The sequence below is a fragment of the Synchiropus splendidus genome, chromosome 1 (genome assembly GCF_027744825.2).
Source record: "Synchiropus splendidus isolate RoL2022-P1 chromosome 1, RoL_Sspl_1.0, whole genome shotgun sequence".
In the NCBI taxonomy this organism is placed as follows: domain Eukaryota; kingdom Metazoa; phylum Chordata; class Actinopteri; order Syngnathiformes; family Callionymidae; genus Synchiropus; species Synchiropus splendidus.
The window spans coordinates 30,169,237-30,188,071 of NC_071334.1; the positions used below are offsets into that span (position 1 = coordinate 30,169,237).

Here is an 18,835-nt window from a genome sequence, read left to right on the forward strand (position 1 = left end):
TGCGACAGTTACTGTGTATGACTTCATGCCATCTTAGTGTCTAGTCATTCATTTAGCACTATATTTTTTTTCTCACTAATATCCAGACTTACTAGCTAACTGGCTGTGAACTTAGGTTTATCCGCTGAGGTAATTGTATACTGCAATTACCATTAAATGCTTGGCATCTCACATTTCCTTGTTTTGAAGCCTTGAAGGCGCTTGAGCTGAAATCTCGTTGGCTGCTCTGTCTGAGGCGTCACCATGTGTCATCCGGGCAGCGCAGCTCCCAGTCCCTCAGCCTTCATCCGCTCTCATTGTTCCGACCGCTCTCATCCGCGAGGCGCCTTCGAGTTTTGGTTGGGCTAGTTTCGCCGAAGCAACCGTCATGACCAGCTGGCTGTTACACATCCTGCATGTAGTGGTGCTTCTGGAGTCCAGCTGGAGCAAAGTTCTGACGGAGGATGTGGCGCGTCTGAGCGGCGTGGAGGAGCGCGTATTTGCGCACGGGAGCGCACGCCAGGACATGGTCTCCATGAGCATGTTTAAAGTCTACGAGAAGTACAGCAAAGAGCCGCAGAAGGATGCGAACACCGTGAGAAGTTTTAAAGCAGAACCAAGTGAGTATAAGTTCACATTTTCAGGGGGGGCTGGAATTCAAGCGGATGAAAGTTTTGTCAATATAAATGTCAGTATACCGGTAATTTGACCATGAAAAAGAGTCAATTCAGTGTTAGATGACTGTATTTCAAATATGTAATCACTTGCCAATGTTGTTTCATGTCAATACAAACTGTGAGGTCTCAATTATAAGCGTGTACTATTCAATTGTGTATACCGAAGATTTAACGTGTACGTTTATCTGTCATGAACATGTCGAGTACCTTGTAGAAAAGCTGAGCTGAGGCATCGAAAAACGTTTCCAAATGGTTTAATGGCATGTTTGTTTTCTGCTCAAGGTTCAATGACACAAGCAAAATACAGCACTGCAGATTTAGAACTAGAAGAAAAGTTTTTGTGATCACTTTCCAGTAGCAGCAATAAGTTTGCAAAAAAATAGTTTCTAACAAATACAGCTAACCATTTTATAAACACACCTGCTATTCAGAATCTGAGTCATCCCCTCACCAAGTGGAGAAAATGTCATCTTCCTGATGTTTCCATTGTGTCATGTCTGCAAAGAACAGCTCTAGTCTGAGTCTCTAGGTAATTCATCTTTTTCAATGTGCAAATTGGACTCCATTTTTGAAGGCTTTGGTGGTAGCAGTTCCAGCAAGAGCTGATGGATAAAGCATGGTGCACCACATCACCAACTTTACATGACAGTGACTTTGCATGGAAACATCAGACATGATGGAGGGCATCACACAATAATGGTAGAGGTTCCAAAGTTAACAATTCTAGCTTTGGGTATCTGAAAAGGACTCCTTCTTTGGTGTAGCATAACTCAGCGGGGTGGGGATCCCCTGACCTTATCCTTCCCTGGTCGACTAATCCATACAGCACTTGGGATGCTCATAGTTTGAGCAGTCTCGTCATCCTGGCAGCTTTACAACCCAAAAGCCATGTCCGTCATTGAAAAACAAATCTCCACCTTCATGCTCAGTGTGAGTCGTGATTTAGAGGACTGTTGGACTTCATGTCTAAAACAGTGTTAGTTCCGCGGTAGCAGTAACAGTAGAGGTGTGAGACGAGAGCCCATTATCGCACCCAGACACCGGCTGCAGCGAGAAAAGCCTCAGAGGAGCCCTTTCTTTTATAAGCATTTCCATATGCTTCATGCAGACCTACTGGACTGATCCGGTGTTTGTCTTTCAGGCAGTGGTGGAAGTACGGGAGACAAGGTTGAGCTTCAAGACTGTAGAAATCTCGGATGAGGGTTTTGGTCATGCGTGAGGCAGCCACTTAAGCGTACGATAGTTAATGTTTTCCATGCCTTCGCTTATGTCAATCAGATGTGAAATGCATTGTGCAGAAACTCCAGACAAAGAAGCCAGCAAAGAGAGAAGGGGAATGGGAGTTCAGGGAGGAAACTCTGATCAACTTTATCGTCCAGTTGAGAGGAATGCTGATTTGTATGTAGTAAATTACATTTGCACTCTTGCTTGACTCTCTTTCCTGAAGCCACAGAACTAATATTAAAGGACGACAAAGTACACGAGTGAATGTGTTTTTCTACTTTAGCCTAAACTGCTGACAGCCACTTTCAGATGGTCTTTGTATCTCAGTGTGTTGATACACTTCAGCTGGATGAAGGGGGGTTGAATTCAAGTAAAGTGGAAGGAGTGAAATGCCATCAAACCAGAAAGACCTTCTCTATGTTACTGGTGTTTGACTAAATCACAGGAGGGACCAAACAAACCTTTGGGTCCTGCAATGCTTGCAGTGCATTATGGGCCGTTACACTGCAAGTGCTTTCTAATGGTCGGCCAAGAATGACATATGTTATATGTGTTATTTTCATTCTCAAAAAAATGGCCACTGTCTGTACGGAAATCGTAGAAATGCTGATGTTCTTCTTCCCGTGGGTGACCATAGTCATACCCAGGAACATGCTTGTTTGAGGCTTGGATTAAACGCCACCGTTACCCCAAGAATGGAACTGAAACATTACCCAAACACACCTGCAAAGCAGCCAATAAGGTGTTGGCCAGCCAAAACACTACCTGGTAGAGAGTCTAAAGATCTAACTAAATGAAGTGCTGTGTGAAACCGGTGACCAGTAGTTCGTTATAACGCTACTGTTTGAGTAAAATAACATGAGAACAAACTCAAGCGAAAGCTCTTTTCTACAGGTTTTTTTTTATTTATTCTTAACAAAGAAGAAACATCGTATCTACAGTATATTTTTGCTGAAATATTGCTTTACTTGATTTTGTCCCATTGTTTTAAGTTTTATTTGAATATGAAATACATAAATACTTGGCTATGCTGATGCATTTATGACAAGTTTAATTCTACCTGTTTCTTTTGTACACTGGAGTTACTTTGTTGATATAAGGAGCAATTCATTGCTCTGTTGGTCTGTGAAACTTAACTGAAAGTCTCACTGGACTGACGTCAAAACAATAAACTCCTTTTCTTGCACATAATATTCTACTGCATTATCTGATTTTCTCACTTGATTTTCTCAGTGATGGCTCTGTTTACAATATGTTGCTGAAACAGTCTCGCAATATATTTCAGTGTATGGTATCACCACTCTTACATTGCAATACGTGTGATATCACAAGATACTGCACCTGTCTATACACAGCCCTCTTATTTTGGTCACAGACATTGTCACAAACCAAACCATTTGAGTATTTTTTCGTTCTTTTTGGAAACATTTGTAGATTTGATGTTGGACCGATGAGAGTTTCATCAAAAATGCTTAGAAAAATGTCTTGTTTGAAATTTCCCCAGGCGTCATCCAGGGAAAAGAGGTCTTCAAATTCAACGTCTCCTCAATCCAAGAGTCAGAAGTCGTTCTCTCCGCCTCACTTCACTTTCTCTACAAGCGTCCCAGAAACAACCAGCGGCCGTGGAGATTCCGAAGACCTCGCCACCCCTCTGGGAGCCTCCACCAGCCAGGTGCACCTGTACCTCTGCTATCTTTCTATGGATTGCTGGCAAAGTCAGACACCATGTCACCACTGGGAAACATAACCCTCAGCCCTATAAAGAAAGGCTCCTGGCAGTCGCTGGACATCACAACATTGTTGAGAGAAGCCAGAGACTTTAAAGACGGTGTGATCATGGTGGAGATGGACGTGGGAACTGAGTCAGCTCGAGCGCAGCACAAAGGTCCCACAGAAGAACTCTCGACTGCCAACTTACCATTCATGATGCTGTACTTAGATGATCAAGCCATTGATGAGCCCAACAGTGTGGCCCTCTCGTTACAACGATACGGGCCCTTTCCTGCTGGGGAAGAGACCCCAGCCTCAGCTGCAAGAACCCGCAGGGAGCTCCACCATCAGATCCAAACCAATGACATCCCAGAGGTCCAGTTCAACACGTTAAAAAACCAAGAACTGTGGCAAAGCACATATTTCCCGGCGAAACCGAAACAAGCAGTTAAAGGTGAGAAGAAGCAAGGCCAGGAGAGCAGGGAGAACCTGGACAAGCCCCAGGTGCTTAGCTTTGATGAACGGACAATGAAGAAGGCACGGCGGAGACAGTGGAGTGAGCCCCGGGTTTGTTCTCGCCGCTACCTCAAGGTCGACTTTGCTGACATCGGTTGGAGTGAGTGGGTGTTGGCTCCCAAGTCGTTCGATGCTTATTATTGTGCTGGGACCTGCGGATTCCCTATCCCCAAGGTAGGACTGAAATATTTAGCAGTTAGTTTGAGTTGAGAATTTGTTTGTTGGCTCATCTCCTCTGGAATGATAGTGACTTCTATCGAAGGAAGGAAGACCTTAATTTTCTCTTAACCTTTTTGTGTCTCGAAATGTTGGTGTGCTGTCAAATGTTACATATATTATATTAAATAGTATTTCAGTAGTATTTCAGCTTTGCAAAGCAATAAACCCTCTGGTTGGTGTGTCAATCCAAATGTGCTGTTTCCAAATTTAAGGAAAATTTGCATGATAAAGGAATTGCAAGGAATTCCAGTCGGTGCTGAGGACACGACGTTCTGAAGTCGATTATCTCTTAACCATATCGATCTGCATTCCTTAGGTGGTCCGACCTTCCAACCACGCCACCATTCAGAGCATCGTCAGAGCTGTGGGAATCATCCCAGGGGTTCCAGAACCGTGCTGCGTGCCGGAGAAGATGAGTCCTCTGAGTGTACTTTTCCTCGACACAAGCCGGAATATGGTGCTGAAAGTTTACCCAGGCATGTCAGTGGATACCTGTGCCTGTCGGTAGGGTGAAGTCTGGTTGCCACAAAACAGTCATGTATCGGTCAACTGCATAAACTATATGGAGGACTATGACATGAACTGACTCAGAACCATACATGGACATTTCACTCTCTTTGTACTCATGACTCATGTGTTCCTATATGTTTTTGTTGTTTGTTTGTACCTTAATGATTTTTTTCACAACAATTTGGCAAACAACTTGAACTCAGTGTGCTATGGTCAGACAGAAGTTATCACTTCTATTTAACAGCTCTTTAAATCCAAATGGTCAAGCTTCTGAAATCATATTTAAATTTCTTCAGTTTTCTTATTTCTGGCTGCGTGTGGATCAATTAATAGGTTTATTGTCACATGTGAATGAACTGAAGAGTAAATGACGGGAAGCTTCAGAACATGTATATATTGTCACATAATGGAATATTTCAATTGTATGTGTTATTTAACATCTCTTTTATATTAACTATAATATTTCGTGTAAAACAACACAGTCATTTTTTATTCGTTTTGTACTTGTGCATTACAGTATATTGTAAATAGTGAGCGTAGAACTTGAAGGCGAGTTTATAGGATGGTGTGGTGCTGCCCCCTGCTGTCTGATAGTAGACATCAGACGGTAAAAGAGTGAACTTACTTCATGTGGAATATAATTGTATAAAGTATTTGTTCTTTAAACACTTCAAAAGCTATTTGTACAGTTTGCTATGTCAGTAGTGATAAGGGTTTTATATATATGAACCGCCATCATAAATGTATGAATGATGCTTATCTTATGTTCATCTATAAATAAAGTATATGTTTGATTAAAAAAAAAAACTCTTTGACAGATGAGTTCCAATAATTCAGTCAATCATTCTGCGAACATATATACATAAACCCAGGTATTTATTGGGAGAAGGACCACATTAGAAACTAGTATATCAGAGGGACTGCTCAAGTTTGGAGATAAGACAAGGAGGCCGGACTGATGGCTTGGACACATGGAGGGAGGCAGAGAACATGTTGGAAAGAACAACATTAAAAGAGGAAGACAACCACCGTGGTTCATATACTGTAGGTGTGATAAAGGAGGACATGAAGAGCCCAGATGCGACTCGGGAGGATGGTCAAGGCAGGTTCAGATGGAGGACTTGTCATGGCAGCCCTGCACAGGCAATGTGAAAAGAAAATGAAGACGTTAGCTTGCAGCAGTTTTTATGACCCTGAATAATTTCCTGAGTTGACAGAGATTCTGATTGGAAAACTACATGGAGACTTATGAGCAAATTGTGCATGACCTTTTAGGTCCACATATTATTTATGACTACTCGGATTGTTGCTTTATAATACCACACACAGATTCCTGCTTTTCAGATGAACACATTGCATCACAAAACAAGTGAGACTCAGACAGGAGACTGAGTTTGATGTTCCTCAAAGAAGCACTTGATGTCTAGGAAAATCTGGAGGTTTCACCAATAGTCCCAAATAAAAGACCCATATTCACCCAAGCAACATATTTTCCTATAGATTGGTTAAATTCCACGTCTGCTTTTCCATCCTACTACATTCATTACACTGTGTGGGTACAACCACTAACTACTCAAAATGAGCAACAATGTGTCTGTAATTATTTAAGGCGCTGGAGCCTAAAAATAAATCATGGTGACAGAATTGAAAAACATTATCTTGAAGGGCAATGTCCGCAGACACATGAGCTGGGAAATGGATGTCCCCCGTCCCCTCAAATGACATAGTCAGTCAGTGGATGTGGTGAAACATGACATGTAACATAATGCCTGCAATTTCATAAATTTTTAGCTAATCTTAGAATCCACAATACTGATTTTTTGTTTTTTTGTTCTTAACAGAAATAACCATCAACAATTTATGTAAAAGGTCAACAAAGATCGCTGTTGAGAAAAAGGCTCTGAACTTGCATTTAAACTTTAACATATGGTGACACCACGACTATAGGCACCATTGTAAGTCATTTTTGAGCTATTCATACTGCATTTATTATATGTCAACATATTTCTAGTGTGACTAAAAGTCTATTAGAGCAGTGTTTTTCAACCGTTGTGCTGGGAAATCGTCCAGTTCCGCCTAATTTTTCCAGAGATAGAGGTGAATTTGATCGTGTTGACGATCTACCAACATGAGGAGATGACATGTTTTCAGTCACATCCTTTCTATACACTATAGATCTATGCTGACACGCTCATTTGTCAACAAGTCGCTGCGGCGCGGCCATGGTCCGCGCTGCTCGTCTTACCACACACTCACTGTGAAGAAGTCAGTCAAATGTGCAACTTCAAGTTGTTTTTAAACCCTATTGCACCTCTAACTTGACCACACACCTTCACAACAGAATAATGGAGAGTCCCTCCAGCGACCAGCGACGGCTGTCTGCACCACAGAGCTAACACGGCAAAGAGCTAACGTGATATCTCACGTCAAAACTTTATTGACGCTAGTAGACTATTAAAGTTTTTTCTGATGCTTAAAAGTTGGCAAAAAACCGAACGCAGAACCAAATAAATGTGATCCAAAATGAGAAGAGAAAAATCTCTGTCTGGATATCCCCCAAAACCAGAATAGTAATATAAATAAATAAATCCTGATATGTTTTTGCTGTATTTCCCAGCCCTTGGGAGACATCTTCGAACACATTTCCTGCAAATTTTAAACACATTTTTCTGCATTTGTTTCTGCAAATAGAATGCCAAAACAGTCCGCAATTTTCCACGTATTAAAAGTGATTTTCTACATGGCTCTCGACTAAGCACAATTCTAATTTTCGGGAAGGTTTGGTTGGATTTTTTCAATGAACAAAGTGTGCCGTGGCTTAAAAAATGTTGAACAACACTGCATTATTTTTTTTATTTTTATTTTGTTGGCATGAACGATGCAGAAAACATTTGTGCATGCGTGAGTTGTTCTGCTTTAAGCCTATTCTATTTTACCAGTTTAGCACAGGCAACGAATAAAAGCGGTTGAGATGATACAGTCCACCAAGTTGTGTCATGTACACCTTGATGTTAGTACACCGAACAGGAATGTTAGGAGTGTCTGGTGTCCAACATTTGAATTAATGAAGCTGAGGGAGGACGATGCATTAAACTGTCACATTTGTTTCCACTGTCCTCTAACACTGGCGCTGCAAAAGCACTGGTCTTCAGTAACCTCACAGTGTGCAGCGCCTCGCTCATTATAGCCGCTAAGTGTTTACAATGTCTTCATTAGCAGTCCGGCCTCTTGTGATAAGAAGGTTTAAAAGAAGCCATCAATGGCAGTGATAAGCCCAGCTACTATTTTGGTTGACACAAGTCGTCCTGTTTACTCTGGGAGCATGGGAATGGACACCAGCAGTGTGTGGTCCTTTCACTGGAGATCCGCATTTTCAAACCTTGCCACCGCAAATTCCACCAGGAAGAAGCAGAAATTTGGATAGGGTGGTAGCTCAACTCGAAACAATGCTCACCTCCAGGTCATTTCTGCTCCAGTTGGGTTTGAGTCTGATAGTGTCAACCGGCACTTGCTCTTGTAAACCTCTTGGGAATGAAGTTGCAACACCCCAGGAGTTTTATTCCCTGCAGCCAGATGAGGACCTCATAGAGGAGGAAGACATGGATGCAAAGATGGAAAGCCTTCTGGGGACCATGAAGGAAAATTTCCTGAGGAAGCTTAACCTGTCAGATGTTCCTCAAGAGCAGAGTAAAATCAGCCCACCACAATTCATGATGGAGCTCTACAACAAGTATGCGACTGACAGCAGTGAAATTCCTCAATCTGATGTCATCCGCAGCTTCACTGTCCAAGGTATGATCGCATCTATTGCATTCGACACCAGCAAGATCATCTAATGAGAGGTTAATCTGCTTTTCTGTTTTAAAAAACTGCCTGTAAACCTGACTGTACTGTATATGCAGTGAGGTATGCGCTTTTGGAGTCAAAGATGTGGATGAATCACTAACAATGGAGGAAACAAATCTATATTATATCTTATCGAAACTCAAAAATGACCAAATAAATGCATTGTTCCTTGGAAATATGTCTTTTGTAACAAGTGTTTCGTGATACTTTTAATTTATGTTGTACTCCAGCTAGATGTTTTGTCATATCTCAGTATTAACAGGAAACCATTTGAGCTTTGTTGTCTCTCCAACAGATGTAACTCTCTCTGAGACCAATGGCACGAAGTCAAAGCTGCGGCTTCTGTTCAATGTCAGCATACCGAGCCACGAAAAGGTCACCGCCGCTGAATTACAGCTCTTCTTCCTGCCGGATATCAGGTCGACAGTCATTTCCCAGGTTTTCGAGGCCACTGTAAAAGTATACCAAGTGCAAGACGGTGACTCTAAAGCCGCCACGCTTCCTCTGGACGGTAGAGGGGTAAAAGGTTCGCAGAGCATGTGGGTGACGATGGATGTGACCGCTGCGATTCGCAGCAAGAGAATGTCAGGTCATGGAGTGGCTGGATTCGATGTGGTGATAGATCAGAAGAACTGTGCGGACAGAGGATGTTTCAATATGTGTCTGTCAATTGGACTGAACACCTCGGCCGCCTTGATAGTCTTCTCAGATGATCTTGGGAGCAGGAGGCGGGAGATAAAGAAGGAACTGAGAGAGATGATGATCCACGAAGAAGAAACCATCTTACAGTCCGGTGGGAAGTGGAACAGATACGGTCAGATGGAAAACACGATCCCAGAGGCTCGACATGCGCGGCGGAAGAGGAAGGCAGAGGCGGGATACTGTCGACGGACATCTCTAAAGGTCAACTTTAATGACATTGGCTGGGACAGTTGGATTGTGGCGCCACCGCAGTACGACGCTTACGAATGTCGAGGGTTATGTTACCACCCCCTGACAGATGAATCAACACCGTCCAAGCACGCACTCATCCAAACTCTCATCAACATCAGGAACCCCAACAAGGCCAATATGGCATGCTGCGTTCCCATAAAGCTGGACCCCATCACGGTGATGTACCAGGAGAATGGACGGCTCACTATCAGATACCTTTATGAGGAAATGAAGGTGGCCGAGTGTGGCTGCAGGTAGTTTCTCAGGCCGGATTTATTTACACATAGTTCCCCTAAACCATTCACTAACTCAGCATCGCTTCACTATGATGAATAAACATTCACATGTCAGATCGAGTTTATGAATATTACAGACCTGAGAAACGCTAGAAATAAATCTATCAGTAACCATAACCATGTTCAGGAAGTATTCCATAAACAAAACTCAGGCCTTACATTTGTTTTGCACATTAAGTTAAGATCATTCAGCTGTTCATCAGAGGATGAGATAAGGTCGATGACAGCCGGTTATTATCCCCAGCATACATTATTAGCTCCTTAAAATGTGGGTTTCCACCATCCAGGTTGCATATGTTTCGAATCATTATTAAATAGAGTAAAAGGGTTAACAATGATAAGTATGGACCGGTTTTCCATTTAAGCTTTCCAATTTCTTTATGTCATTCATTTGATTTTCTTTTTTCTTTTACATACATTTTTGCATGTCAACCCCATCTTCAACGTTGACAAAAGGAATGTATTCAACAAGGTATTTGACAAAACAAATATCCACAAAAGAAACTGCATTTTATAGTAGATGAATTTTAGCCTGAAATGTTTAACAATATCTCATATTTATGCTCATATTTTATCAAATAAAAATGTAAATCTGTATAATAAGTACATTAATATATCTCTGTGGTCATATACACAGTCCATTGCCAAAATAAATTATGAATTTGAATAAAATCTTCGTACAGTGGTCGCATCGTTGTGGAGTTATTACAACTTTTTGAAACGTTTTAAATGAAATTAATAATGTGCATGGTTCTTACAGCGATTTCTGGTCAATAGGAGGCGCTACAAACCATGTAATAAATCGCCATCATTTTGTGCGCCGTTACTACATAAACAAATCGCCTAACAAAGGAGCCATTTGTGGAAAGCCAGTTTGAAGCCAAAGATTGTAAAGCAGAGAGTGCCATCTTGTGGTCTCTGAGAATGAGGAGCCTGTTTCATGTAACAGGAATATTTCATCCATACAGCTGTGTGTGGTTGATGTGTTCTGTTCCATTTTTTTGAGCAGTGTACTTGGAAATGTTTAGCTAATGTGTAATTCTCATAACCTCATATCACCACCAACAGATGGCTTTTACAAGTGACCACATATTAAATCTCACATTTCCAGGACAACCAGGAATAGGTGGTTAAATAGTTAAGAATCATAGAAACTGCAATATTTGCGGTCGTAAGCTTGTGATAACAAATTAAAAAGACTGCTAGGTTTATTTTATTTTATTTTTTTTTTTATTTTTTTTAGAGCACAATCACATTTTTTCCCTTATTTATTTCTATGGATCAGGAGTTTTTGTACGTAACAATGATTTGTTTAAAATTCTCAACACAAAATGCTGGTCAAATTCTCCGAAACTCCGAAAAGAAATTGCAGTCCTTGTGATAAGAGAAGTGATAAGTGATAAGAGAAACCCATCATTGTGTGAATCTAACACCATTCACAAAGTTAACCTTTCAGTGACACATCTTTATTGCAGCAGCTTGTAGGAGGTCCCCACATAAAGCGATTAAAGGTTTATTGGAGACAAAAGCCTCTTATACTGCTGTTGTTTTGAAAAAAAAAAAAAAGTCAATGCTCTATTTGACCATTGTCCAATGTACAGTAGACAACTGATGAAGAAGGCTGCATTCAAAAGGCAAAAATCATGGATAATTTGAAGCCAATACTTCTGCTGATTCTATTATCTGGACCACCCTCGAATGCGTCATTCCAGCGCGCTGTGGTTTTAGAGATGGCTAACATTCTCCTGGACAACTATTGCTATCCTGAGAGCCTGCTTGGCATGCAGGAGGCCATCCAACAAGCCATCAACAGTGGAGAAATCCTGCAGATTTCAGACAAGAAAACGCTGGCATCAGTGCTGACAGTCGGAGTACAGGGGGCGCTGAACGATCCTCGCTTAACCGTTTTGTACGAACCCAACTACGTGCCAGTAACACCTGCGATATTGCCATCTTTGCCCAGAGATCAACTTATCCGTCTGGTAAGAAACTCTGTTAAGTTAGATATCTTTGAAAACAATGTTGGATACTTGCGTATGGACAGGATCATTGGGGAGGGCACAGCAGCAAAGCTCGGCTCTCTGCTGAAGGACAACATCTGGAACACTATCGCTCGCACATCCTCACTGATCTTGGACTTGAGGTACAGCACAGCTGGGGATCTGTCTGGAGTTCCCTTCATCATTTCTTTTTTCTCTGAGCCTACGCCCCCAATTCATATCGACACTGTTTACGACAGGCCATCGAATACGACCACTGAGTTATGGACTGAGCCTGTGATTAAGACAGAAAGGTTTGGAAAAGACAAAGACCTGATTATCTTGACAAGTAAACGTACGACTGGTGCAGCTGAGGCAGTGGCCTTTACATTGAAACAACTAGGCAGGGCTGTTACGGTTGGAGAAAGGACAGCTGGTGGATCGGTTAAAGCACGGAAGATCCGGATCGCTCGCTCAGAATTCTACATAACGGTTCCCGTTGCTAGATTCCTCAGTCCAAAGGCAGGTCAAGGCTGGGAGGTCAGTGGTGTCCCGCCGACTGTCAACATATTGGCCAAGGAAGCTGTTGCGAAGGCTAGGTCGGTTCTAGCTGTGAGAAGAATCATTCCTTATGTGCTCCGGCATATTTCTGATAAAATTCAGCGCTTCTACGCTTTCACTGACAGAGTTCCGGTCATACTTCAGCAGTTACAGCAAAGAGACATATTCTCAGTGGTGTCTGAGGAAGACCTCGCAGCCACCATCAATCTGGAACTTCAAACTGCTACAGAAGATCCACGATTAACAGTGAAGCTCTTGAAAATGAATCCTACTAACACAGACGAAGAGCACGTGAGTTACAAAGTCCCAAACGATCCAAAACTATTGCAGGAAGTAGTAGACTCTACCTTCAAAGTTGAGTTGCTACCTGGAAATACTGGCTATCTTCGCTTTGACAGGTTCCTACGGTGGCCTGCGAGAGGCAAACTGGACGAGCTTTTGGCGAAAAAGGTGTGGGAGCCTCTAAAGGGCACTGACAACCTTGTTATTGATTTGCGTTACAACACAGGAGGCCCTTCTTCCTCCTTGGTTACTTTACTATCCTATCTGCATGATGCTTCGCCAAAGAGGACCTTTTATACGTCATACGACAGGATTCGCAACACAACGACAGAACATGGGTCGATAACAAAAATCACTGGACCGGTTTACGGATCCAAGCGTGGCATTTACGTGTTAACCAGCCACTTCACAGCTCGCACGGGCGAGGAGTTTGCGTATCTGATGCAGTCGCTGCATCGTGGCGCAGTCATTGGGGAAATAACCTCTGGCAACCTCAAGCAATCCGTCACGTTTCAAATTGAGGGCACCGACTTTGCCCTCACTGTTCCTTACATAAACTTTTTCGACAATAATGGGGAGTTCTGGTTGGGAGGTGGTGTGGTCCCAGATGCGATCATCCTGGCTGATGAAGCTGTGGAGTATGCTCAGAAGATTGCAGATTTCCACCGAGGAATCAAGTCGCTTGTCGAGGGAGCAGGACAGCTTCTAGAAGAACACTACGCAATCCATGAGGTTGCGTTAAACGTCAGCAAAACCCTCTTAAATAAGTGGGCAGAGGGGTTCTATCGCTCCGTGGTTGACGTTGAGTCTCTGACATCCCAGCTAACAGCAGACCTACAAGAGACTGCAGGCGATCACAGGCTGCATGTCTTCCACTGCGATGTGGAGCCAGAAAAACTTCACGAAGTGCCTCAAATCCCTCCAGCGGACGAAGTGGAACATTTCATCGCCGCTCTGTTCAAAGTTGACATCCTACCAGGTAACATTGGTTACCTGCGCTTTGACATGATGGCAGACGTAAAGGTGATTCAAGCTATTGGACCTCAGCTGGTGAAATTGGTGTGGACCAAAGTCGTAAACACGGACACCCTCGTAATTGACATGCGCTATAACACTGGCGGCTTTTCCACAGCGGTTCCTCTCCTGTGCACCTATTTCTTCGATCTAGGACCTTTACAGCACCTCTACACCGTTTATGACCACACAAGTCGCACCATGACAGAAGTGAAGACATATCCACATAGCATTGGACAAAGATATGGCGCCACTAAGGAGGTCTACATACTGACTAGTCACATGACCGGATCAGCTGCCGAACTCTTTACTCAAACTATGAAGGACTTGAAGCGTGCCACAGTTATTGGGGAGCCAACAAATGGTGGATCTCTATCTAGTGACACCTACCAGATCCAAGACAGTGACCTTTATGTTTCCATTCCAAATCAAGTGGTCTTGAGTGCCATCACCAGGACAATGTGGAGCCTCACGGGTGTTGAACCGGATGTGAATGCTCAAGCAAGTAACGCTCTGTCCGTGGCACAGAGGATCATCGCCGCAAAGATGTTGAAAAACGATAGGAAATAATGAACAGAACACACCCACATGTGTGTGTGTGTGTGTGTGTATATATATATATATATATATATATATATATATATATATATATATATATATATATATATATATATATATATATATATATATATAGCATCTCTATGCTTCTGTTAAGGTATATGTCGACTTCCCTCTTTCATGCTTTCCCCAGCCTCTAAACCCCCAAATCCTCTCAACCTAACCATCCAAAACAAATGGTTAACATTAACAGAGACTCTCCAAACTAAACCTAATTATAATAACACAATTGTTATGAAGTCCAGATCCTCAAATTGAGGCTTGGATTTGTGGGGTCCCCACACGTTTCATACTTTCCCGCAGTTAACCCATTTAACCACCAGAGAGTGCAAGTGTTGCATTGACTTGGAATTAGCCTTTGCCTTGCGCTGTACATTCAATCGATGACAGTTATATATAGAGCCAGTGACAGATTGCCATTGAGTATAATCGAGGAAATAAGATGTAGCATAACAGGATGTGCTTCATTTTAAAATTAAATTATGAGCTTATTACTGCTTTATTAACACATCATTCTGTGCGGGCAGTTTTTACATTAGGGATGGTAATGCCAAAGTTTTCACCAATATTCTATCCACTTCAACTCACCAGCCTCAGCTTCTGAGGTTTTTGGTTTTAGACATTCTAAATCCGTACTTGGATCTTGTCATTGAACGCTCACTGTAAATAACCTGGGACACTTTATATAGATGTTGGAAAACCTTGAGCAAATTAAAGGCTGGTATATTTGGCAATTCCCCCTAATTATTGTTCCTCCTTTAACTAGCTTGTTGTTGACTTCGAGAAGCACACTGGATAATAGGATTATTGGTTTATTATGGAGTAAAGCCTCTTACATCTGTGTTAAGAGAAACCTTCCAGGCAAAACATGAGCATTTGACAAGGAGCCTCATTGGGAGCGGAGGTTCAACTTTCACACGCTGAGGAAAACAATGGCGAGTGCTCTAGCTTTGGTTGCTTGTCTTCTAGTTTTGAAAAATGTCCAAGCCACATTTCCACCCACCCTCATCACGGACATGGCCAAAATCGTCATGGACAATTACTGCTCACCAGAGAAGCTGATCGGAATGAAGGAAGCGATTAATGCAGCCGCGGAAAACACCGAAGTCCTCAACATCCCTGATGGCGAATCCCTGGCGAGGGTGCTCAACGCTGGATTCCAAACCACTGTTGGCGACCATCGCCTGAGAATCTCCTATGAGCCCAACTACGTTCCCGCTGTCGCCCCAAAGATGCCCCCGTTGCCCCCGGAGCAGCTTGTGGCAGTTATCCAGACCTCGATCAAGCTGGACATTCTGGACGGCAATATCGGCTACTTGAGAATTGATCACATCATGGGGGAGGAGGTTGCTGAGAAGATTGGACAGTTGCTTATCGACCTGGTCTGGAGTAAAATCCTGCCCACCTCAGCTCTTATCTTTGACCTGCGCTACACCGGCAGCGGTGACATCTCTGGACTCCCCTACATCGTGTCTTACTTTACTGACCCAGAGCCAGTGCTACATATTGACAGTGTGTACGACCGTCCAACGAACACCACAACCAAGTTGATGTCGATGTCCACACTGCTCGCTGAGAGGTACGGCATCTCTAAACCTCTCATTATCCTGACAAGTAAGAACACGAAGGGTGTTGCTGAAGATGTGGCCTACTGCCTTCAAAACCTGAAAAGGGCGTCTATTGTGGGGGAGAAGACAGCTGGGGGGTCGGTGAAAGTTGAGACATTCAGAGTAGGGGATGGTGATTTCTATGTCACGATCCCAACTGCCAAGTCCATCAACCCCATCACTGGCTCAACGTGGGAGGTTACAGGAGTCAGTCCTGACGTTGCAGTCAATGCAGAGGATGCCCTCGCCACGGCTATCAAGATCGTCAACCTCCGAGCACAAGTCCCTGCCATTATTGAGGGAGCTGCCATCTTGATCTCTGAAAAGTATGCCTTTGAGGACATTGGCTCTGCGGTTGCATCGAAGTTGAAAGGGCATCTGGCTGATGGTAAGTACAGCCTGGTGGTCTCCAAGACTCAACTGGAGGAAAAACTGTCTGCTGATCTGAAGAGCCTTTCTGGAGACAAGAGTCTGAAGACGACTAGCAACATCCCAGCTCTGCCCCCTCTGGTAAGAAAAGTTTCCCAATGGTAAATCATTCCTTTAAACCTGTGCCTACTCCCCCGTGCAGAACTACACTCCAGAAATGTACATCGACCTCATCAAAGTGTCCTTCACCACTGACATTCTCGAGAACAACATCGGATATCTGCGCTTTGACATGTTTGGTGACTTTGAGGAGGTCAAGGCCATCGCTCAGATCATAGTTGAGCACGTGTGGAACAAAGTTGTCAATACTGATGCCATGATCATTGACCTCAGGTAGGTCTTTGAAGCTACCAACACTTGATTCATTGACTACGCAAAGAGTGTTGACATCGGAGAGATTTTACTGGTCATTCCTTGTGAAATGGATAAAACATGGCCTGGTTGGTGCAGTTTTTTGTTCCAACCCATGTAGAACCAATCAGGTCTCTGAACAATGTAATGAGTTGACAGCTCATTTGCTGTGTGCTTGGAACGAAAACCTGCACCACCCCGGCCCTTTGAGGACCAGTTCGTACACCTCTGAGTCTGTCCACATCAAAGATATTCAGCCAAAAAAAGAATAAATGATCTCTTCTTCATTCCCAGGAACAACCTGGGAGGGCCGACGACAGCCATTGCGGGCTTCTGCTCTTATTTCTTTGACGCCGACAAGCAGATTCTGCTGGACAAGTTGTACGACAGACCGTCTGGCACCTACATCGAGCTCAAGACTCTGCCTCACCTCACTGGTAATTAAGGGTGAAATTAGGATGTGACTATACCTTTTTTATTAACAGCTTCAAGAGACATGTAGAAACTGTCGACATGTAACCAATATCCGGAAGCCAAAATATCCGACTGCCTTTATTCTTCACTCACTCCTGCAAGATACAGCATTGCCACAAGGGTAAAGAAATGCTTTTAAACTGAAGGTGACAGACCCCTTTTCATCTATGTATATCTTTGGTTAAACGGTGTGTCGGAATAAAACCTGCAAATCTGAATTATCCAGTGGGTTTCTATCTCAGGTAGCACAGCGCTCGAATACATGAATATGGCAAGCATCAGCAGAGAGCAGACTCCTGCTTTGTAAAAGTATTACTGGTGTACCCACCAATGTTCACACTTTGACAACCCTGTTCTACCATGCTTTTAGGCGGAAGGTACGGCTCCAAGAAGAGCCTGATCATCTTAACCAGCCGTGCAACTGCCGGTGCAGCCGAAGAGTTTGTATACATCATGAAGAAACTTGGCCGCGCTATGATCGTTGGTGAAACCACCGCTGGAGCATCCCACCCACCCGTAACGTTCCCAGTTGGTGATACCAACGTCTTCCTCAGCATCCCCACCATCCACTCCGACACCGCCGCTGGACCTGCATGGGAGGGGGCCGGCATCGCACCACACATACCAGTCTCTGCCGAGGCTGCCCTTGAGACAGCCAAGGGCATCTTCTACAAGCACATTGCAAGCCCAAAGTAAATTATGTCTGGAATAAACAGCGAGAAGGTTCTATTCTCTTTTTGCTTTGGGAGCCAAATAGTTTCACACTGAGAATTTAATCTTTCTGGGCGAGCAAGGAATGTTATAATGCACGGCGTCTACAGTTAGAGCCTCGGGTTTAATTCTCTGAGTTCATAAGCCTTTTCATCAGCATGCTTGGAATACAGCTTTTAGGCTGAAAACAGCTTTATTTCTGCTTATCTGAATATGTGATGGATCAGTTCTGGACTCATCATCATTGCATGTAGCATTATGTACTTTACAACATTGTTACTTCAATTTGTAACCAAGATATGGAACACCGAGACTCAGTTTCATATTTAATGAGGGGTCATGTATCATTCCGCAATGATACTTTTCAAAATTCTATGTTGAGAAGCAATAAAAAGATACATTGGCTACTAAAATGAGTTCTACTTGTTTCTATTTAAACAAGCAAGGAGGCATATAGGACTATGTTTCACTGTCACATCAGATCAAACTGACCAGGTTGTTTTATTAGTAATAATGGCTGAATAACCATATAACATAAAAGTATCAGTAAAGTTTTAAAGTCTGCTATTCGTACAAAAAATAGCAAGTTAAATGAGTATAAAGCAGTCAAAACTCATTGAGGAAACATTTATATCTGTTTCCAATTTCTGCCTGTTCGTAATGTCTTTTTGTTTTACATTTTTCATTATTTATATAATTTATTTATTTTTAATTTATTTATAATGACTGGTGTTGATGTATTGCCGAGTCACTTCTCAGTAGATTGCGCTTCTACGAGCTTGTTTTCACAGGCTGATTGGGGGACCTCGGTTCTCCCCCCGGGTTGCGAGAGTCAACGTCCCAGCGGTGATGAATGAGGTTGTTCTCCGGGGCGCGGAGTTGAGCGCTGATGATCATCC

The 18,835-nt window shown here is 43.0% G+C and overlaps 3 protein-coding genes across 3 annotated transcripts; all 3 read left to right on the forward strand.

The window, feature by feature from the left end:
* The first annotated feature begins 303 nt into the window (after positions 1-303).
* Positions 304-5,583, forward strand: gdf10b (growth differentiation factor 10b). The gene is made up of 3 exons (XM_053883994.1): positions 304-599; positions 3,385-4,280; positions 4,642-5,583. Exons 1-3 carry the CDS (start codon positions 368-370, stop codon positions 4,831-4,833), a joined length of 1,320 nt encoding a protein of 439 aa, XP_053739969.1. The 5' UTR covers positions 304-367; the 3' UTR covers positions 4,834-5,583.
* Positions 5,584-8,189: 2,606 nt separating this feature from the next.
* Positions 8,190-10,528, forward strand: gdf2 (growth differentiation factor 2). Its single transcript, XM_053847014.1, has 2 exons — positions 8,190-8,627; positions 8,977-10,528. The coding sequence occupies exons 1-2, from the start codon at positions 8,282-8,284 to the stop codon at positions 9,870-9,872; spliced, it is 1,242 nt and encodes a 413-aa protein (XP_053702989.1). The 5' UTR covers positions 8,190-8,281; the 3' UTR covers positions 9,873-10,528.
* Positions 10,529-11,538: 1,010 nt separating this feature from the next.
* Positions 11,539-18,349, forward strand: rbp3 (retinol binding protein 3). The gene is made up of 7 exons (XM_053864641.1): positions 11,539-14,309; positions 14,892-15,026; positions 15,131-15,186; positions 15,235-16,481; positions 16,543-16,733; positions 17,046-17,188; positions 17,596-18,349. The coding sequence occupies exons 1-7, from the start codon at positions 11,554-11,556 to the stop codon at positions 17,919-17,921; spliced, it is 4,854 nt and encodes a 1,617-aa protein (XP_053720616.1). The 5' UTR covers positions 11,539-11,553; the 3' UTR covers positions 17,922-18,349.
* Positions 18,350-18,835: the final 486 nt, after the last annotated feature.